The sequence below is a fragment of the Tursiops truncatus genome, chromosome 2, assembly GCF_011762595.2.
Source record: "Tursiops truncatus isolate mTurTru1 chromosome 2, mTurTru1.mat.Y, whole genome shotgun sequence".
Taxonomy (NCBI): domain Eukaryota; kingdom Metazoa; phylum Chordata; class Mammalia; order Artiodactyla; family Delphinidae; genus Tursiops; species Tursiops truncatus.
Window position 1 is genome coordinate 76,686,913 of NC_047035.1, and position 22,710 is coordinate 76,709,622.

General features: G+C 45.2%; 1 protein-coding gene across 1 annotated transcript in view; it reads right to left on the reverse strand.

Moving 5' to 3' along the window:
* RYR3 (ryanodine receptor 3) overlaps positions 1-22,710 on the reverse strand; it is a 366,040-nt gene that overhangs the window by 60,387 nt on the left and 282,943 nt on the right. Inside the window, exons 65-67 of the mRNA XM_073799899.1 lie at positions 14,261-14,391; positions 7,644-7,964; positions 5,173-5,413 (exon numbers count right to left, since the gene is read on the reverse strand). Coding sequence (XP_073656000.1) covers positions 5,173-5,413; positions 7,644-7,964; positions 14,261-14,391 — 693 coding nt within the window. The remainder of the gene's footprint in view (positions 1-5,172; positions 5,414-7,643; positions 7,965-14,260; positions 14,392-22,710) is intronic.

Sequence of the window (22,710 nt, forward strand, 5' to 3'; positions counted from 1 at the left end):
AAATGCAATCCAAACTCGAGGCTTGAGACTGGTAATGCTTTTTGATTTCTTTCATATTGATTTTTCAGGAGCGCTTTTTCAGGGTCAAGTGTCAGGTTTTATCAGAGCCGCCAGCTGTTCCTTCTGCACCGTTTTGGTTTAAATGTGCTTTATAGGCTTGTACTGTGCCTTGAGTGGGAAGAGGCAAGGGGTCACATCCTATCCCGCCCAGGAAAAGCACAGCCACCGCCAGTGTGAGTCGCAGGAACACTGAAAACAAAATCTCAGGTAAACATTTGCTCACGGGAGAAAGAGGCTTTGCATACCTTTGCCTTCATATGAGAATGCAGTTTCAGCTGAATGAATTTTGTTTTCAACACCCTTCTTCCAACAGGCAGATTTTTACTCTTTGTCTTTAGTGAGGTTCCTTCTTCAGGTTCAGAATGGTGGGTACACATGAACCCACCGTTAAGTGTTTTCCCCCAGGCACGTAAACTCTCTGCACCTCTCAAACCAGATTAAGTCAGTATTTGCAGGAGGACAGAAGAACCTGACCTTGCCTCTCCAACTTGCCCGTATACGTCCTACCCCCAAATGATGCAACCAGACTCTCTCCTCCCTGCTCCCAGCCTTCCACAGAACACAGACCTTTCTCAACATTCAGATATTTGATCCTTTTGGAGGTACTTAACCGACCTCTGGGTTTCTTGTATCATCTGCTCTGCATGCTGCCAAAAGGCAGCTGGGAAATGCAAAGCTGTAGGTGGGGAAGACAGTTGGGTTTAGAGGCAAAACAGAAACAAAAGGCAGGAGAATAAAGGAGAGTTAGACTGCTATTGTCAAAATGACAACTTAACATGTTTTTGAAGAAAGTAAAGCCAGTTATCAGGTTTTGAAAGAAAGTAAAGCCATGTTCCTATATTCACTGCCCAGTTGTCTGACTAAGAGGTAAGAGCTTATCTCTGCCTTGTTCCTGAGCCTCTTGTAGAGGATACAGCCCGAGGTGGTCACCACACAGGATTCACTTGGATTCCCTTCAACAGTCTGAGAGATGGGTTTTCACCCAAAATCGTACTATTGAAAGTTGGTCGTTTCTGTTCAGAGTGTGTCCGATTTCCAGAAAGGAGGCTGAGGCGCTGCTGCCTTGTGTAGAGAGGTTTGTTGAACCTATGTTGATGTATAACCTCCCGGCATGAGGACATGGAACCCTGATTCGCCCTGCTCGGACCACAGCACGCTGGGAGCTCTTGCTCATTCTGGGTCAGCTTCAGGTTCAACACTGACCCACTGAAGCTTCTCTTCAGAAGACTGTTTCAGCTGTCGAAGAGACTTGGAACACTGCTGTGACAGGGCTGAAGAAGTCCAAAGGTTTAATATGACGAGAGAAAACAGGGGAGGACAGGACAAGATGGCTCTCTTCAATGTTTAAAGAGCTGCCACAAGAGAGATTGGAGTAGTTTTGTGTGGCTCTAGAGAGCAAAATCAGAGTTGATAGGAGATAACAGATCTGAACTCAAAAACGGTTCAGAGTGCGGGGAAGGGGAATTGGATGAAGGTGGTTAAAGGTATAAACTTCCAGTTGTAAGATAAGTACGTCCCAGGGGGTGTAAGGTGCAACATGATTAATCTAATTAACGCTGTATGTTATACGTGAAAGTTAAGAGCGTAAATCCCAAGAGTCCTCATCACAAGGAAAAAATACTTTTTCGTGTCTTTTATTTTGTATCTGTGCGAGGTGATGGATGTTCGCTAAACTTATTCTAAGCATTTCATGATGTATATAAGTCGAATCGTTCTGTTGTATACCTTACACTTACAGAGGGCTGTGTGTCAGTTATATCTCAATAAAACTGGAAGAAAAAAAATGAATGAGAAAGAGTTGAACCAAAATGGCTTTAACTGTCTGACACGAGAATGGGAAGGCACGCACAGTATGGTTGTACCTGTCATCCATAACCGTGGTGGACAATCAGGCAGGAAATGCACCGCTAGGAAAAGGGAAGAGGATATTGATTCATCCAGCTATAGGTAAGATGAGCTGGCCTCTATTATTCTTGCCAACTCCACAATCCCGTGCTTCCAAGCCAGCCAATTCTTTTGGGTGAAGAAAGAACTTGAAGGAGGTAAAGGCACACACACAGGAAAGAAGTATTTCTAAGTGAGGCTCAGATGGCCATAATGCTCCCTGGTGTTCAGGGAAGAAAGGGTTGAGAAGTGGGGATGAATGAATTAGTGATGATCTCAAAGACTCTCTGACATTGCCATTTTTAGCAACTGTCAAACAATGTGTAAGTGGAACACACTCTATCTTGCATCTTGATTGTCAATAGTGACAAATGCAGTTAAAGAGCTATTCCAGGGGCAACCTTACTCTACTTTCATTGCTGTTTTCACCTCAAACTCTGACAAATTCCTTCGCTAACCTGCTAACATAATTATGTTATCAGAAATGACTAAAATGATGACCCTGAAAGCAGGATTTCTTTTGAGACAGTGAGTAAAATTCCCCACAGATAGGTAAGGAATTTCATACACACACACACACACACACACACACACTTATATATAGTGTGTGTAAGATGTTTATTTTGTAAAGCTAAATATAAGTAATCTTAAGTAAATATTTTAAACAGTAAGTACAATTTACCTTATGAAATGCTAAATGCTAAATGCTAAAATGGGCATATCCAGACGTATTCCTTGCCCATGACAGAATGGCATATCACTCAAAAGGTCAGCAACGTTCCCCCCAATATCCCTAGGTCTTTTCAGTAACTACAATGGAGTATTTGAAAATTAAACCTTCCCAAACTTACAGTTTAGGCCTCTAAACTTTAAGAGGGTGTGGTATAATAAAGACATCTATTTGGTCTTTGCCTTCCACTGGGACCTACAGTCCTTTGTTCCTTTGCCTGTTCATGAACATTAGGCTCCTATGCCTTCCTTTCCCCCTCATCCAGCTTAAATCCCATGGCCAATCTTTAGAATTACCCTATAATATACACCCTCAACTCCCTAACCCATTTTTCTTTGTCACACTCATTTTGCAAAGCCCCAACCCTGGTTAAATCTAACTCTCTTCCCAGTCTGGGCCTGTACCTGGCAGCCAAACTGGCTGGAGAAAAACACGACTTGCCAATGGGTCCCACTTTCAATTCACGAGCGCAGATCTCCAGTGGGGCCCTGCACGTGCCCGGCAATCCCACCCACTTCCCTGGTCCACCTGCTCTCCCACTCTCCCTGGGCGCTGCCTCCTTCCTCCTCAAACCTCCAAGCACCTTCTCTATCTTAAACACTCTCCTCTTGGGCCTACTTCTTCCCCCAGCTAGCAGCCCGTTTCTCTGTTCCCCTTTAGAGTAAAACTCCTTGAATAAGTTGTCTGTACTGCTATCTCCAAGTCCTTTTCTCCCATTCTCTTCCAACCTACTCCAAAGAGGTCCTCATCTCCATCGCTCCATTGAAGCTGCTCTTGTCAAGGTCACCAACAACCTTCATTCATCATTCTTCCCTCCTGGAAATCCCTTGTGAAGTTGGCATCCAGGACACAACATTCTGTTGGTTTCCTCCTGTCTCACTGGTGGCTCCCTCTCAGTTTCACTCACGGGTTCCTTCTCTTCTGCCTGACCTGAGCACATGGGCTCAGTCCTTAGAACTCTTCTCTCTCCCTCTCAAGCCTTTACTTATCTCATCCAGTCTCATGTCGCTCAAAGACCATATATCAACGTATGGATGACTCTCAAATTCTCATGTCTACACCAGGCCTCCCTCCTGAACTCTGGACTCATATAGTCAACCGCCCACTCAACATTTTCATTTTTGTATTGAAGAGGAAACTCAAATTTAACACGACTGAAAGTGATATCCTGATCTTGCCCTAAAAAAACTTCTGTATCCACAATCCTCCCCAACTCAACTGCTGGGAACTCCATCCTTCCATTTGCCCAGAATCATCTTTGACTCCCCTCTTTTCTCTTATTCCCAATCTGCAGTCCCAAGGGCTCTACCTTTAACACAGGCCCAGAATCTGACATCTTCTGTCAACCTTCATTGCTACCAGCCTGGTCCCAGCCACCACCAACTCTTTGTTTTTTTCTTTTTAATTATGGTAAAATATACGTAACATAAAATTACTCATTAGCAACATTTAGTACAACCATCACTATTTAGTTTCAGAACATTTTCAGGACTCTGAAAGGAAACCCCAGCCCCATCCTCTGCCCCAGTCCTGGCACCACTCGTCTGCTCTGCACCCTCAGCTCTTGACTGGCTCACCGTGAGCCTCTCGGCCGGTCTGCTCACTTCCTTATTTGCCCTGATCCCTCACCACAGCGGTCAAAGACTGAGTCAGATCACATCACAGCTTATCTTGAAACCTGCACCAAATGCTCATCTCGCTCGGCCCCGTGGAGAGAAGATGGCTTCTCGGACGTCTCCTCCTGCTTTCCTGGCCCCTCACTCTTCTCCAGGTGTACTGGCCTCCTCGTGATGCCCTGAACATCCCAACGCACACCCCTTCCTTGGGGCTTGCACCAGATGTTTCCTTTTCCTGGGAACATAACCCTTCCCCAGACCTGCACGGTTCCCGACCTCACCTCCTTCGGGTCAGTGTTCAAATGTCGCTTTCTCAGTTAACATTCTTTTAAAACTGCCACCCTGGCACTCTTAATTCCCTTTACTTTGCTTGTATAATTTACTCAGATAAGTAAATTATAAGTAAAGTGTATAAGTAGATCTATAAGTGTATAAGTAAGTATATTGTAAACATGCAAGTATTTGTTTCGCTTATTGTCTGCCTGCCCCACTCTCCTGCCGGAATGAAAGCTCCCTGGGCCAACAGCTCTTTCTGTTTTGTTCTCTCTTGTCCCCTAATGCCTACAACAGTGCCTGACACCCAGTCGGTAATGTCTGTTGAATGAATGTGTGACAGAGCAGCAGAGGGGCAGAAGTGGGTCGCTGCTGCCCTTATTCGACTAACTCCCTCTTCCCTGTGGTAGCCTGTGAAGATGGAAGGGGTGGCCATGCCACTGATCATGTAGAATCACTGACCAAGGAGAGCATTGCCCAGAGGTCCCACACTGGGGATTCTGTGGGGGAGGGGCACTGGCGGTGGCAGCTGTGACCTCCCTCTCTCACCTGTAACAAAACCCAATACCGTCTCTCCATCCTGGGGACTTGCCTAGGCCTCCTCCGTACCTGTTGTTGTCCACATAGCGGATCAGCATGGGGTAGAAGGCATAGAGGTCTCTGCAGAGGACGGCAAACTCATCCAGAATGAGGAGCTCTGCCTCCTGGGCGTCCCCTTTGCTGTCGGCTTTCAGCTGCTCCTCTTCCTGCACGGTCTTCACAGCCTTCTTCTTCAGCTTCTCCAGAGTTGGGATGAAGTGGCTTCTTAGCAGGTCCGCCCTGGCTTTGCCGATGATTGGCTGGGCATACACTGTGTTTGCAAACAAAGGGCCTCCCCCTCATTTTGCATGTTATGACAATCGATGAAAGGAAAGAAGGGATACTCAAAGGTGAGGCTGCGAAAAGCCCTCAACTCAGGATAGCACTTGCCCTTCCATCTCGTGAAGCCTCAGTTGCTGGGGGTGGGGGTGGAGCTACAGGAGAAGGTCTCTATTCCTGTTCTGCTTCTCTAGGCCACGGGGAAACCTTGCCACCCTTTAACCTTTCACGTATGGTGTTTGCTATACCTCTGAGCTCCTCATAACAGGCTATCTTGTTTCATTTTAGAGTACATTCACGTTGGTTTTGGCTCACTAGCGAGATTATAAGCCTTTTATTCATAATAACCAACACTGTGCTGTGTCAAGAGTAGGCACTCAATACTACGTTTTCTGGTTTATAGAAAAATCTCTTGTTAAAAACATATGGACCCAACCACAGTTCTCAGCCCCCAGGACTTGAGAACTGCCAACCTACTGCCTGGGGACTCCTCTGGGCCCTGAGAAAAGCAGAGAAACTACTATCATCTATAATAAACTGAGAGGCAGACTGGGGTCGCCACTAGAAGTCGATGAGCAGAAACAAGCAATCAGTGGGACCTGGGACTATGGTTCCAGCCTTCTTGAAGAGAAAGATAAAACTTACATGTCTCATCGAGTTTCTTAAATGGAATATCCTATTGGTCTAATCCATAATAAAGATGAGAATCAGAGTAATTATTTAAAGATAAGTGAAATAAAATTCTCAAGAGTCATGAACCATTCACAAAGTGCATTGATGCGTGTTTTGTGTATTTCAAAGGTTCTTTCATGTAGGGCGTTTCGACTAGAAACAGCCTATAATCCAGCACTTTTTCTTTTTAATCTCACTTTATCTTATTTTTTGCTTTCATAAATACGGCTGTTTTAGAAAGAGAAGGCGAAAACAGTTCTCTGCTGAGAAGCATTAACCAACAGGTGGAAACTTCACGTTTCACACTCCAGCCTTCACCGGGCTGCATTTCTGCTCTGGATCTGGAATCGGAACGGCTGTTCCAGATATGGCTGATGTGAGGTTGCTATTTAAAATGGACTCTGTTCAGGCACCAGGAATGAAGCGGCCTAACTGAATGAGATATGGGTTCACCTGTGAAATAACAGGTCCCGTTCAGTTCCCATCAGGGTGCTGTGACATCTTTCCACCGCACCTCTGGGGAAGCTGAGGGAGTCCATCCTTCCATTACCTTCCTTCCCTTAATCCAGATTTAGAAATTAGAGCTGCTCAACAAATTGCCTTAGGGTTAACAATATTCCTGGGCTACTAGGTAAGAAAGGAAGGCCAACTTTATCTACTCATATGTTCCCAGAGGTCTATACTGTCTAGGAGCCATCAGTACCCGAAGTATTTATAATTTGAAGTTCATTTCAGAGACAGGAAGGCGGTAGAAGTTTTCTTCCTTGGAATATCTACTCATTTGTCCGGGAAGCTAATAGCTACCACTGATCCCACCGCTGTGTTTTATGGTTAGGAGATTGTAGGGGTGAAACAGCTATGGTCCATCAAAACCGCAGGTCCATAAAGGCAATGACTTTGCTTTAGCTTCTGTCTTCTCAACTCTACTCTGACAGAGGACACTAAAATACTCATGGTTTCCTGACTGTGGAAAGTGTGGTTACTAATTTTCCAAGGTTCTCCTCTTTTGGAGTTGTTTCAGGAGCAGAAAATCAGCCAACAACATTCATTAAGAGCCTACTGCATGCAAGGAGGAATACAAGACAAGACGGAACTCCTAGTGAGGCTACTGTGAACCTAAGTTAGAGAGCGTCTTAGGAAGCATAAAGTGAAATACAAATGCTAGAAACTTACAGTACAGCCCAGATGGGAGTGAGTTTTGTACGTGTGGAAAACACGCAGGATCACTTACCGAGAAAATATGGACAATTATTACTGTAGGAGCAAATGGAATTCTTAAGTACCAAAAGCAAATAAGCAATGATCATGGGAGTTGGGTAGAGTTTATCAAGAAGGGCTTCCTGGAGATTCGAGGGACCTGGATTAGCTGGGGAGTTAGGCAGGAGCATTTGCTCCAGGAAGCTCTACAGGGGAATAAGTCAATTCTTTTCACTGTTAAATAACTAAGTGCGGGGAGGGGGAATAGCTTAAAGATAGACTAAGAGAAGAAAAGAAAGTCCAGGCGTCTCGGTGCTGGGGTCGGGGCCGGGGAGGAAAGGCATGTGTGGTACCTGCAATGCGCTTCATCCAGGAGGCCTCATCGATGCCCAGGTTGTTGTTGATGATTTTCAGAATGTTGCCCAGGATGACACTGAGGTGTTCAGAGGTGACCTTGGTGCACCAGGGCCCTGTGCTGGGGGGCAGGTGCTCAGGCCCCCGCTCCCACCAGTAGGACAGGTAGTTGCAGAGCATGGGCAAGATCACCTCGATGACGTGGGGCATCTCCGTGTACCGGGCCCCTGACTCGGCCAGGTCGTTGATTTCCTTCATCAGGCCTTCCAGCTGGGGGATGTCAGGGCACATCTCCTCCACCGTGTCTGGCATCCCCAGAACTGACCGAGAGGGTACAGGAAGAATAAAGGGACAGTAATTCAAAAGCACAAATAGTGCGACCTTCTCTCTCTCTGTCCACCCCTCCTTTGGTCTTTAGACATAATTTTCCACCCCAGAGCCTCAAACAAGTCAGCTCCGGATACAGGGGAGCTTATGCTCTCCTGCTGCCTTTGTAAAGACTAAAGCTTCCAGAGGCTGGGTTATCTTCTAGATGTCATACTCAGGTTAGAACACTTAAACTGAATCTTAGAGGAGCATAACAGAGACATGGCCGAGGGACATTTCATAAGACTTCTCTGTGATACAGTCAGTCTCTTGCTTCTCCATCTTGGCCTCAGTGCATGCAGCAAAGGCAGGGCTAGGAGAAAAGCAACCCATCGGTGTTGAGTTGCCTATTTGTGGTTGGGTCACCTGGATCATGTCTGTACTGTTTCAAAAAGGAAAAAGAAACATCTTGCATCAGAGATTCTTTCAGCTGGACCAGAGACAACACCTTCCATCCAGTTGAAATCTCGGGGAAGAAAACTTTGCACATACATTGATTTCTGCATTTACAAAAGAAGTTATTGATGACCTGAAGGAACCTTTGCCAAGACCTCTTGTCATTCGCTTAAACCTTTTTGTTTCTGAAGGTTTATGTGCAAGGAATAGTGAGTCAGCCCTATCTCTTCCTCACACTGAGTGACTGAGGCCGCTTCACTGAACGAGGACACACAGGATGAGATGATGACAGCGTTCAACATTAAACGTTGTCAGATACAAGAATAGCAAAAAGAAGAAGCCAAGGGGATATGTGTCTTGTTCTTCTTAAGGCAAAAGACACTCTTTCCCTCCAAGACAGGAGGAGAGACCAGAAACATCCTGAGGCTCCTGACGGGTGAGACGAAAACAAGGGCTCTGCGTGGCAGGGCGGGGCATGGTTGAAAAGAAGCACCAGCCGAAAGCTCTGCAGAGCGTCCATTTATGTCATAGCCCCCAGGGTCCACCTGGGCCTGGGAGGCAGCTCATTGCAGACTCCACCCACAGGCCAAACTTCTCACAGCGGGGCCGAAGCATCAGACACCAGGGGGGCTAGGGAGTCAGAGAAGCAACAGGAAAATGTGGTGCATTTTAGATCCACTAGTGGAGCCTATTAGATCCACTAGAAGCTTTGAGGAAATTCTTTTCGGTATTAGGAGTAAAGTGTAAAGTTCTCATGAATTTCAAAGGACAAAGCAGAAACTTCAAATAAAATGTGACGTTTAGTGAACTGGGTTGTGCCTGCAGGCCCTTTGCCACGGGGTTACTGCTGGTGTGAAGTCTCTCTCTTTCCTAGATTTTAAGTCCATAGGAATGGAAGTGTTAATGAATCAGAGGCCACAGCAAATTCCTTGGCTTTTAGGAATATTGGCCAATTGAAGGGACTGTCTTGATTTCTGTCATAATTGTCCTGCCTGGAGCCGAGCTCCAGAATAATCCTGGCTGCCTTGGAGACAGTGAATCGGTAGCTGTTACAAGTGGTTCTAGGAGATGGTGTGCAGCTGCACAGTGATGGACGATTCGGAAGAGCCTCCCTGCTATGGAGCAGGCCCTGTGAGGTGCCAGCACCCTTTCCCTAACTGTGATTTTCTGTTGCTATCGGTATGGCCTTTTGGCAGGTAGAAGGCTACAGATCTCTCTTCCTTGGAAGTTAGGAGTGAACCAGTGTCCTTTAAATCCAGACAATTCAAAAGGACTAGTAGCATGAAAGCCAAAGAACATCGAACTCCTATGATTTACAGCGTAAGGGAATTATACAGGTTAGACACCATCCACTGCCAATGCTGGTCATTTGCAGAGAACAAGTCCAGCCTGTACCTTGCTGCAGAGCAGCAAGAATCGGGGGTGACATCAACATGGGGGTCTGGGGAGACTCTCACGAACAAAATCGTTTGACACATACAGTGTCAGAATCAATAGGTACGAACAGTACCGTCAAACATTCTACCGTCAAGCTCTGCGCACAGAACAATGCCAACTGCCACAGATGCAGCTGACGTTTACAACTGTTTGTTGTAAAATTATACGTGAGAAGGCTCGGGGCGTGTGTGTGTTTAAATGTTACACAGAGAATACATCATCATGGACGCTTTTTTTTCCTACCTAAGAGAAACACAGAGTTGCTTGCGGTTGCTTCACTGGAGTCGTTACAATGACCTTTAAAAGTTATTTATATGTAATTGGTCCTCGAGGGGAAGAAACATTTGTGATTTACGTGTTGTTTTGTTCTTCAAATGCCACATAATAAACCTGCAGAACGAATGCTGCTGAGTTATCTACCTGAAAAACAGCTCAGCTGGGTCCTATTAGAATCAGACACAAGAATGTAAGAGGGGACCATTAGAACACGCTGGCCTTTCATCTGCTAGATCAATGGTTCTCAAAGTGAAATCCTCCCACCAGCAGTGGCAGCATCACCCGGAAACTTGTTAGGACCTTCAGAATCCAGACTTACTGAATTAGAAACTCTAGGGGTAGGACTTGGCATTCTTTAGCAAGCCTTTCGAATGATTCTAATACATGCTAGTGTCTGAGAACCACTGGGAACCACTGAGTTAGATTCCAAAGTAGTATTTTCTTCACCAAGCAGCTCCTCCCTCAAGAAGACAGCATCAGAGAGCACCGTCTCTGTAGTATAGGCAGACAGCTTACATGGAAACTGGACCTCCTTTCCCTCTGGTTGATTTTTCCAATAAGGATTTGGGAAGTAAACTGGCTGGTGAGTAGGATGTTTTGGTCAATCTACTATTCTGATTAATAGACCACTGCCACACATAACCAAAGATTTTATCTAGTTTTATCTAGCACATAACAGTATTAGACCTTTTCCAGTTTTTGGATGAGTCAGAAAATGCTCCAGGACATTACAAGACAGAAGAGTTCCTAATATGAGTAACTCTGCTGGCAAAACACCAACTGTTAATTAAGAGAGATGCCCAACTGACTGAAGCCTTGATAAATCAGTTCATATTGTATTTCTCAACCAAAGACTCGCATCATTTGTCACGTCACATCATCTGTCACATTCCTTTCCCTGCTTGGTCCCTCAGGCCACCTACTTTGTATAATGAATGAAGTCTACCTTCTCAGAGTCCATCAAGCCATCAGTCATTCTCTGGCTCCAGGCAAACCTGGTTATCCCAGAATAAATATTCGCGTACACTCTACTTTTCAACAGCCATACACATGGTCAGCATTCAGTCTTTGTTGATTCATTTTTTTTTTTTTAAGATTTGATTTTATTTATTTTTGGCTGCCTTGGGTCTTTGTTGCTCTGCACGGGCTTTCTCTAGTTGCGGTGAGCGGGGTCTACTCTTCCTTGCGGTATGCGGGCTTCTCATTGCTGTGGAGCATGGGCTCTAGATGGGCGGGCTTCAGTATTGTGGCGTGTGGGCTCAGTAGCTGTGGCTCGCAGGCTCTAGAGCGCAGGCTCAGTAGTTGTGGCGCACAGGCTTACCTCTGGGAGCTCAAGAGCAGAGTAGGTCTCTCTCTTTCCCAAGGTGCAAGCTCTATACGTTGGTGATACACAGACAGAGACACACTTTTTCTTGAATCACAGTTGGAGCAGAATAAACGTATACGTATCCAGCACTGTCATGACTGGACCCATGTCCCTCTGGAGTTGGGGAGCAACATTTTTGCTGGCTTTTGCCTACAGATGTCACAGCCCTTCCTCAACATTGCCAAAGCCTGCTCAGTTGTTCAGCTCCTACTTTAGCTGCAAGATGTGACTCATTCGGAATCATGAGATGGCAGAGAAAAACAAGGTTGGAACTATATTTTTCCTAGTCCATGAAAGAGGAGGAAGGGTGAGATGAGGCTAAGGAGGTTGGGGAATTAACTGAGAGACTTTGGAACGTGGAGGCATCTTGGCGATGCTTCTCCCTCGACGAGCTCTGAGAACACTAGTCTCTGCTGTATTCTAGTTCAGGAAGAGAACTTTAAACAGTCTTGTCTAAATTGTCCTGGTCATCCTTTCTGGGGCTCATGTGCTTCTTTTATCTGAAGTAATAAAAGCAAGTGAGAATAAAGCCACCAAGGCTTATTAGTACTCTGGATCCTTAGACGGAAAGAAGAGTGGTGACAGAGAAGAGTGTAACAGGAACCTTTCCTCTCCTAGAACCCTTAGGACCCATGAGAGCTTGAAAAGGGGGCTTGAACCATGTGGAAAGGATGCACAGTCTAGTCACCTGCTGGTACCGTGCATCAATATTTTAAGAAAATATGGGTTCTGAATAGGACAGGTTCTGGTTAGAAATGGTTTACTATGATTTTTGGGGGTCTGTTTTTCTTAATATTGATCAGACCCACGGTGCGGTAATTTTTGCTTCATGTCGCATCAAATCACTGTAGCTCTTTCCCGTTGGAGTCCAAGCTTCCTTCAAGGTTCCTGCTGGAAGCTCCTCTGTTCTAATCCATTGCCATTCAGCAGGATCACAATTCATCCATACGTGGGGACTCTCTCTTCTACCCTCCAGAAGCAGCTTTACCACCTGCCTTGGATTCCAGTTCTAGGTTACCCTAGAACAGGGGGTGGGAAAACTTTTCCTATAAAGGGGTCAGACAGTAAATATGTTAGCCATTGCAGGCCCAACAGTCTTTGCTGCCACTACTCAATGGTGTCACTGCAGTTGAAGGGGAACAGAATGGGCCACCCCCAAATACGCCCCTTTGGCAGAGGGGTTACTTTGAGCTGATTAGTTTTAAGAAACTGCAGACCCAGGAGAGTGTCTGAAAACAGAGTTACTCTTTTGTAAGGAAAATCTGCATTTATAAGGAAAGTTCACCTTAGATACAAGTGCCTGTACCAGAAGAGAGCTCTTGCCCAAGATCACCTTTTCATCTGAAAGACTCATGTGCGTGGCAGGGCAAACTGTTTACCAAACACTTCCTCTTCTCACTTTCCCATGAATGGCTACCCCATTTGAAGCCTCGACTCCTAACCCTTTCCTTAGATCAGGATGGTGTATAAGCCTCAATTATTGGGCTGGTTTTGAGCCTCATATCTTTGTGGGGCTCCCTTATGTACACATAGGTATATAAGTAAAAGTCTGTCTTTCTCCTGTCATTCTGTCTTTTTTTAGTGGGGGGTTCTCGGCCAAGAATGATGAAGGGTAGAGGGAAAATTATTTTTCCTCCCCTACACAGTGCTAAAGCAGCTGCAGACCACATGTAAATGAGTGGGTGTGGCCATGTTCTAATAAAGCACCATCTACAAAAATCAGCAGCGGGCCAGATGAGGCCCGTGGCCAGAGTTTGCCAACCACTGTTCTAGAACTCAGTGCATCAACACTCCTGTCAAATTCTCTTTCTTGTAGAATTTCAGTTCCTTCTTGTGTTTTTCTCTGCTTCATTTTCCCCGAAGATGGAGAACACGTGGTTATCATCCTTGGAAACACGGCCTGTCTGTGGACCTGAAGAGTGTAACGAGGGTTTCCCTGGTGGCGCAGTGGTTGAGAGTCCGCCTGCCGATGCAGGGGACACGGGTTTGTGCCCCGGTCTGGGAAGACCCCACATGCCGCGGGGCAGCTGGGCCCGTGAGCCATGGCCGCTGAGCCTGCGTGTCCGGAGCCTGTGCTCCGCAACGGGAGAGGCCACAACAGTGAGAGGCCCGCATACCGCAAAAACAAAACAGAACAAAAAAAACCTGCCAAATTGTTAGGGGCTTCCCTGGTGGCGCAGTGGTTGAGAGTCCGCCTGCCGATGCAGGGGATGCGGGTTCGTGCCCCGGTCCGGGAAGATCCCACATGCCACGGCGCAGCTGGGCCCGTGAGCCATGGCCGCTGAGCCTGCGCGTCCGGAGCCTGTGCTCCGCAACGGGAGAGGCCACAACAGTGAGAGGCTCGCGTACCAGAAAAAAAAAAAAAAAAAAAAAAGGGTGTAACAAGGTTATTAGTGCAGCTGTGCCCCTCCCACTGACACTCTGGAGAGGAACTGTAAAGGGCAGCCATATCCCCAGGTGCAGAAAGAGAACAGAGACCAGGGAAGACAGGAGAACCTGAATTTTTAGGATGCAGGGGATTTAGAAATCAATTACACTGTCTCCTCATTTTACAGAAGATGAAACCAAAGTCTAGCGCTAACAAAGTACCTGCCTGTGCCCACTTTTCCAGCAAGATGGAGACGTGCCACACGGTGCCAGTTCTGACCTCCCGGCCCCTCCCAGACCACGTGAACCAGCCACAGTGCTGCAGGCTGCCGTCCCTGCCTGCGTGGCCTTCCCTCCCGCTGCTTTCTTCAAGCACATCAGTGATGACCTCTGTGGGATGATACTTACTAGACCTCTCCCTGGGGGTTTTGGCGTTGAAGACTGACAGTGGGTTGTAGCAGTCAAGGGTGGGCTCCAGGAATGCCACTGGTATGGCACCTGCCAGTGAGGCCAGGCATTCTCCGAGGGCAGGACGTTGCCTGGAAACAAAGAAGTCCCATTTAGAAGTGGTGACAGCCCCATGCTGGCCCCATGCATCGGTGGGCCACTTCCCCATAGATGGCTCCCCTGGACAGCCTGGGCCCCAGGCTCAGCAAGGTTGCATGCTCTTCCCCCTCCCTCACCTTTCTCTGGACACTAACCAACGGTTTACAATGGTCTCACTCCCTGGTACCTAGTTCTTAAGCAACTAAGGTGATATAATACACTGTGTAGCTTTGTTCTTCTCTCCCAGCATCTCTGAGGGCAAGTTTTGCTGGCATCCAAATTGAATCGGATCTTCCTGGTTCCCAGAATGTTTTGAAATCTGTGTAATTTCTCTGTGTCTGTTCCCTGTGACTGGAGCTTGTGTCCACCAGTGGGAACAGTAGATAATGGGCCAAAAGCACCAATAAGGCACAAAACTAAAAGCCTGCTTTGCGAGAGAAACGACAGGTCCTAAAACACATTGCTTGATTTAGACGAAAGAGTTCTGACACCTATTACTTCTCTTTTTTTCCACAAACATTTGTGTGTCCACCATGTATTAAGCTCTGGGTTTTAAGTCCTTCTGTGAAACAAGCAATTAGTCAAAAACAAAACGCTTGGGATTCCTAGTTCAGATTTGTATCGGATTGGCCAAAAACCCGAACGAACTCTTTGGCCAACCCAATCGTTCTCAAGCTAAGAGGCGTTGTGCTCCTTGCAGGATAACCAAGGCTGCAAGAATAACTGATGGGAACCAGCCCACCAGCTGGTCAAAGCAGAGCTAGTACTGAAATAGTGCTTCCCCCTCGCAGACCTGGGCTTAGCCTTGGAGTTGTACTTTCTAACCCCGCAGGTCCTTTCTGCTAGTGAGATGACACAGTGACAGTGCTGGCTAGAAGGGCCCCATATGGGGACTGACATCTGTTGCTTTCTGATGAATGGGAGACCAGAGCCATCTGGTTTCCACCCATCAATATCTTTTCTCTGCCACTCACTGGCATTCAATCACAGACAGACTACATGCCCGCCTTGTGAGTTACACAAGTGATGTCAGTTTCCAAACAAGGGGAAAAATTTCTTCCAATAAACCAATAACGTGAGTCCTTTGTTAGACTGTGATACAAAGATAGCCAGTGGAAAATGCAGACAGTAGGTCGATAATGAAGAGTTGGAAGGGCTTACAGGGTTCAGGCTTACAGGGTTGCTGCCTTCCTCTGTGACTGATCAACTCAAACTGAGCGTGGATACTGTGTATGTGAAGCCCAGTAGCAGAAGCTTTGGGAGTGGAGGGTGTCAGGCTGCATCTTGGGGGATGTTACAGAATCATCATGGAGAAAACCGCCAGCTAGAGAGGGCACACTTGGAGCCAAGAGCTAACAACCTACTACTGCAGTTCTGTGGAAACAGGAAGGCATTCAGTTCTCAGGGTTCCCTTCAGCTCCCGCCAAAACCCAAACCCAAGACCGCGTTAACTGCCCTTCACTATGACAACAGTCAACAATTCCAGCAGCACCAAGAGAAAGAATGTCAAAGCTGCAGGGTCTCTGGATGGGATAACAAGCATTTACTATGGGGCAAGGCAGGGGGCTGGCTAGGGGAGTCACTGTTTACTGAGGGGTGAGCGAGGTAGTCCTAACCTTGGCCTTTGGCTTCCAGGTGGTGAAATGAATGCGGGAAGGAAACATAGAACCCTGATGCAGTATGACAAAATAACACGTCTTTATGGTCTAATTATAAGGATTAAAATCAACCTGCAACTTCATTATAGCACACAGGAAGATACACATTTGAGCTGGATTAAAAATGGGATCTTAACTCGTCCTGAAAAACTGACTTGACAGGGCTATCTGGGGTAGAATCAGAATCTGCAGGGGGCTAGCCTGGGGGTCCACAGAACTGTTCTGCTTGAGATGCCAGAGGAATCTACTGGACCAGAGAGAGGAAGGAGGGAGAGGGTGGGTGAGTGAATCGGTAGAAAGCTGTGTATCCCTTGGAATCCCCACACAATCTTAGCCAAGTTAGCAAACTTATGAAAAATGAGATCTTTTCATTACTTTCAAAGACAATTAATATATATGGTTTTATTCCTTATCTTGTATCTTCTTCTTGGGCTCAGCTTTTAGGGGACCAGCTGACACCTTATTTGGCCATGAAGTATTTGAGCAGATAACTTTCAAATTAGCCTCTAGCAAGCAAGAATGCCCTCAACCGGACAAGCAGCTCTCAGCTAACAGCACAGCCTTGTCCTTCTGTGGAAGGTCTGACTGTTAACTCGCCCCATCCAGGTCTGCTCTGGAGACAGAGCAGCAGCCCCCCTGGGCCCTGTGTGTGCTGCCCGGCTCCATTTGGAGGCTGCATCAGTGGTGGAGGGAGAAAGCAGGGGAGGCAGTGGGGCTGTGGAGACCGCAGAGACCAGGCCTCCTCTCTGGGAAGCTTTGCAAAGCTGCTTCACCTCTGAGCAGGCCCCGGCCAGGCCTGTTCTCCCACCTCCCCTTCTCTCCACCTCTTCTTCCCCCAACCCCTCCCTTCTTTGCTACGCTCACGGTGGTGGTGGAGAGGCATGAGAAGGGCCCAACACCCTCAGGGACAGCTGAGCAGAGCGAGGGCCTGTACACATCAAACATGAGGACACACAGGGGCTGTTTTTTTAGTCAACAGTCTCTCCATTTTAACCAACCCCAGGGGCCAGCCAGTGAGGAGAGATACCCCATTTCCTCTCATTAGTCTTGCCTTTTGAGGAGGAAAAGGAAATAAAGAGTTAAATTACGAAAGGAAAGAAATACCATAGAGAGAGCTTTGAGTAAGGAAAAAAATCTGGGTGAAAATCAGGGATGACCAGGGGTAATATCAAATTTGAGAGCAAATTTTACTTGGCCCAGGGAGGGGAACCTTGGAAACAGCTGGTCCTGGGTTGTCTTGGTACTAAACCCATTATTCCTTCCTTTCTCTTTCTCTCACCAAAATGAAAAGTTGTGATCTCCTGAAAGTGGACTTATAGGAAGTTCATCTGATAAAAGGCAATCCTTGGAGCAAAAGACAGTTCTCTAGTGCTCTGCTGATTCCCTGACTCAAAGGAGAGGGACAAGTATAATATTAATTACTGACAAGCTGCGTCTCTACAAGCCCACCACACTGGCATTTTCTAGTCTGGAGCACACAGTGACGCTAATCAGTTGTGAGGGAGAAACAACGGTTCTCCTGGCCTCGCTGTTAGAAGTTCTGTAAAAGTAAAGCCCAGAAGTCTTTCAATTAATGTTCCTGGCTGTGAAATACCAGAGTGAATGACCTTGGTCTCCAGGTCCAAGGGGGACTGAGCCCGGCAAAGGCCTGCTGTTAAAGTGCTTCTCTGATCATTAGTGCCCCCCCCAGGGGGCAGTGTGGGTATAGACCAGGCAGAGCAAGGGCTACAGAAACAGTTCCATGGCAACTCAAGGATCTACTGGAAGAGTTTATCAGTGGATAGAGAAACTCACTCTCCTCCTACCCACCCACCCCCTGCCTTAGCTCTTATTGCCTAGAACAGTATTTTTCATATAATAGTACTTGGTCAATGCTGACAGACTGCAGACGGTTCAATTTACTTTTTTTTAGTTGAAGTATAGTTGATTTACAATGTAACAGGTGTGAAGCAAAGTGATTTGGTGTATGTGTGTGTATATATTCTTTTTCAGATTTGTTTCCACTATAGGTTACTACAAGATATTGAATATAGTTCCCTGTGCTCTACAGTAGGTCTTTGTTGTTTATCTATGTTATATATAGTGGTGTGTATCTGTTAATCCCAAATTCCTAATTTATCCCTCCCTTCCTGCTTTTCACTTTGGTTCAATTTGTATTTCAGTTCTTGTTACTTCCTAAGTTGACCTCTCAATTTTATTTCCATGGACTGGGACCTTGCTTCTCAACTGTCTATCATCTGGGACACAGGCAGAGACAAAGTCATCATGGTAATAATAATTATGCCTGCACATATCTGGTGCTTTGCAATTTTGAAAGTTCCTTCATGTAAATTCCAGAGGATGCTAAGGAGAGGAAGCAACACGTAGCACAGGGGCAGAAAGTGGAGGCAGAGCAAGGTTCTAGATAGAAATACTAGTAATCTCAGTGGTTTAGGGAAAGCCATGTTTGATCAGAACAAAACTGGTCAAAGGGGGCAAAGCAGGAAGGAAGATATAAACATTTCTAAAGTGTGAAGGCAAAAATAAAGTTTTAATTTGAAATAAAATGGAGAGTCAATGCTCAATGCAGTTAATTACAAAACTTAGTTTTCTTGATGCACCCCCATCAAATGCTCTATCAATTAATCAAAGTATATCCAGATTAAAGAATGTTAAGTATTCTCCATGTTTAAATACACGAAAGCCTTTACCCTACCCTGAAATTCTGTATCTGAAAACTTTGCTTGTCAGTGACCATCTCAGTATTGCCTCAATTAGAAAATATCCCGAAAGAGGTCTCCACTCTGTTTCAATGACGTTTTCCTTCTCACAGTCAACACTATCACTGAGGTGTCCGGTTCTTTTCTATGCACAATGCACTCAAGCTATATTGAGTGGTTCCTTTGCAACCCTACAGACATTCATTAGCCAAAGAAACTTCAGTAAAAGGTGGTAGAGAAATGGTGGGTTTCGTTATATTGGGTTGGCCAAAAAGTTCATTTGGGTTTTTCCGTAACATCTTACAGAAAAGCTGGAACAAACTTTTTGGCCAAGCCAATACTTTCCTCCCTAAAACCCACAAGAGCTGGGGAAAAATTTGGGAAGAAATTTAGATCTGTGCTGAAATTAGAAAATGTGTGATAACTTCATACTGCAAAGTATGGACCAAATCAAGTGAAGATGCTGAAACTGAAACATTCTTTCAAGACCTAGAGCAGAGTGTAGACATCATTGGAAGTAAATATGGGGGTTTTGAGGAGCCCAGGAAAGGAGTTTTGCTTGAAACAATGAGACTTAAGGGTGTGAGCAGGCCCTGGGAGACCTGTCGGACGTGTGTGGGACTCAGGTTCCATCCTGCAGAGTGGCAGGCAGGACCAGAGTAGGAAGGAGTGTGCATGCCATCTGCCACAACTATGACCTGGACGCCTGGCCTGGAGAACCAGTGGAGGTGAGGTAGAGTGAAAGAGTGAGAAGTAACCTGTTTTGTAGCTGCTGCCTCAACTCCTCTAAAGCAGAGAAGAAACATACATTAAATAACTAAGCAAAAGGCCTATTCTATAGGATGCACCAGGAATTTCACCAACCTCTCATCTGCACCAGCTGTTTACTCTGGTTGAGGAAGGACACCAAAGGATAAGGGTGGATGACTCCTAGGGCTAAAGGCACTGCTGATACGGTGAGAAAGAGTTCTCAGTCAGCTTCTAGGTTTTGAAGCTGCCTGATGTTTCAGCCCTGTCCACTCTCCTCCACCGAACACACACACACAGGCACACGCATACGTGCGTCATACACACACACGTACTCCTTTCCCTTCTTGAGAACTAGAAATGTACCTAATGACCAAGAAATAGATGAGAAATAGAGTTCAGAGGAAGAATTATCCAGGAAAAACCCAGAAAACTTCTCTCTACCCTCACAGAATATAAGAAGAGATATTAACATGGAGATAGTTTCAGAAAAGAACAATTAGCTAAAAGTTACTGAGGAGAAAATGAGAGATGTGGGAGGTTAAGGAAAAAGCCAATAAATACACATAATTTCGCTCTTTGAACAACAGCTAAGACAAAAAACCCAACAACAATATAATAAAATGAAAGACTTGTTAAATAAACGAGGACCTAATTCTGAAGACGGAGGGGGCATATTAAGTTCTGAGAAGAAGTGCAGGGGCTGATACAGAAAGGACAACCCTGGGAGACGGTAGTAGTGAAGTGAATGAGCTTCAAGACCAAAGAAAGAACCCAGTGAGCAGCAGCTTCTCCCCTCCCACGGCAAAGTCACGTGTGTGGGGAACAAATCACCGGATCCAAGGAACACACACTGTCAGAACACAAAGAAGCAAAGGCTATACACTTCCGAGGAAGGAGAATTATGACCCAAGGATTTTATACCACGGAAACTGTGCACATATAAAGTCAAAGGATGATAGTCCAAAATATGCAAAGACTCAAGAGTAGGGCTCTTACAGAAGCAACTACATATGATGAATCTGGCCAACCAAGAGATAAATCAGGGCTTCCCTGGTGGCGCAGTGGTTGAGGGTCCGCCTGCCCATGCAGGGGACGCGGGTTCGTGCCCCGGTCTGGGAAGATCCCACATGCCGCGGAGCGGCTGGGCCCGTGAGCCATGGCCACTGAGCCTGCGCATCCGGAACCTGTGCTCCGCAACGGGAGAGGCCACAGCAGTGAGAGGCCTGCGTACCGCCAAAAAACAAAAGAAAGAGATAAATCAAAATAAGAGTTTTGGAATGGGAAAGTCACAGTTCAAAAGGATTGGCTACACACTGAATCATTTAAATACAAACCAAGGTAAACAACTCAAGGAACATTAGTTCTAGAATATTCCAAAATAAAATGTATGTGTTATAAGGAATTACATAGCAAAAAAGGAAAGGTAGAAAGGATAGGAAGTAGCTAGAAATGTAAATGTACTAAACTTGCTAATCTTTTTTAAAGTAGAGAATTAATGATGATTTTATCTAAATGATAAATTAAAAATATGAGTTGTATGATAAAGAAATTCAGTTTTTAGCTTCATCCAACAAGACAAAGTTGCAAAGCAATATTATGATCCAACATGTGTAAGAACTTACACATGTAGAAAACACCTGGAATGGTATACACCAAACTGTTACTAGGTGGGGTGATCTGGGGTGAAGAAAACAGCAGACTTTTAACTTTACATATGTCTGTACTGTTTGATTTCTTTTTTGAATAAGTATGTCTTACTTTCACAATACAAGAGAAAATAAACAAATAAAAGTCATTAATGGTGGCAGCATCACAACTTGAGGATTTTAAATCTTTATGTCCTTAGTTGTTTCATTAACTAATGGAGAGACAACAGGGGCATATTTGATCTAGGGGCTTCTTCAAGCCTGGCTTTCTACCTGTGTGGAGTATAAAACACAGGTACCAATATTCACAGTGCTGTGAGAATATGAATAAAATATAAAAAGTCATATGAAGAAGTCTTTTTCTGGTCTGACATTTCAGAGTTGACCTTTCTTTGAATTTTTTTCTTTTTTAAAAAGAGAATAATGCATAAGCTTTTCAAAAGATTGTATAAAGAAACACATACACATATAGATGTATGTATATACGCACATAGAAACTGACAGAATAAGAAAAGATATTGAGAAAATATTCACAGATGCTTAATGAAAGTAAAGATACCTTCCCTAAGTGAAATTCTGTATTAAACAGAAAAAATTTTATTAAGTTTCTTGTTGATTTGGTATAAAATATGGTTATGACTTTTGTCTGCCCAGTTCCTATTAAAGGATAGAACTATTTATCTATATTTCATGTAAAACAATAAGGAAAGCTACATAACTCTAAGGAATTACAATCATAATCAAAATAAATTAGTCATTAGTCCTCCAGTTGATTTCTTGAACTCTAGAAGCTACTTAAAAGCAGTAATTATGATGACATAGACATTTCTTCAACATTGTTTGGTTATTAGCACATGATTTCAAGTCATCAGTTCTTGAGTTCTTGAAGGAGCCCAAGTCTTGTCTTTACTTTATTGAGAAATTGCAATCAGAATTTATGTAAGTTTCGATGTGAAATGGGGATTTACCATTGGTTTGTTTGTAAAGGTATCATAAACTGAGGAGGCCCATGGAGCATGGATACCAAGGGGATGTTTAGATTAAATAATTTTAAGCACAGATCAAAATCCTTCAGTATCATTGACTGAAAAGGCAGAAAAGGGAAAAAACGTCTTCCAAGGATAAGACTAAGTCTAGGGTTTGGCTAACACTGTGTTTATCTTCCTGATCTTCCCCGTGGATTTAAACAGAACCACACAACACACGGCATTTGATGGTGAAAAGCAGGCGGTCACCGAAGGCCTCCATCGCTCCAGGCAGAGTAGTGAGTAGAGCAGGAAGCTAAGCACCTCAGCAAATCTGCCTGTTCAGACTCAAGACCATTGAAGAGCATCTCTGCTTTCAAAGTGTGGACTTGTCTAAAACTACAGCTAATGTGACAGCCGAGAATGGTAAAGGTCCAGGGCTGTATCACACAGAAACTCATTAAACACTAAAGCAACCGCCTCACGTCCCTTGAGCTTCTCAGCAAGCTTTAACCACAGGAACTCTGGAGGCTATTTGGAAACTGTGATTATGAAAAAAGAGACATTTCTTCGACATTTTTTTGGCCACCAGCA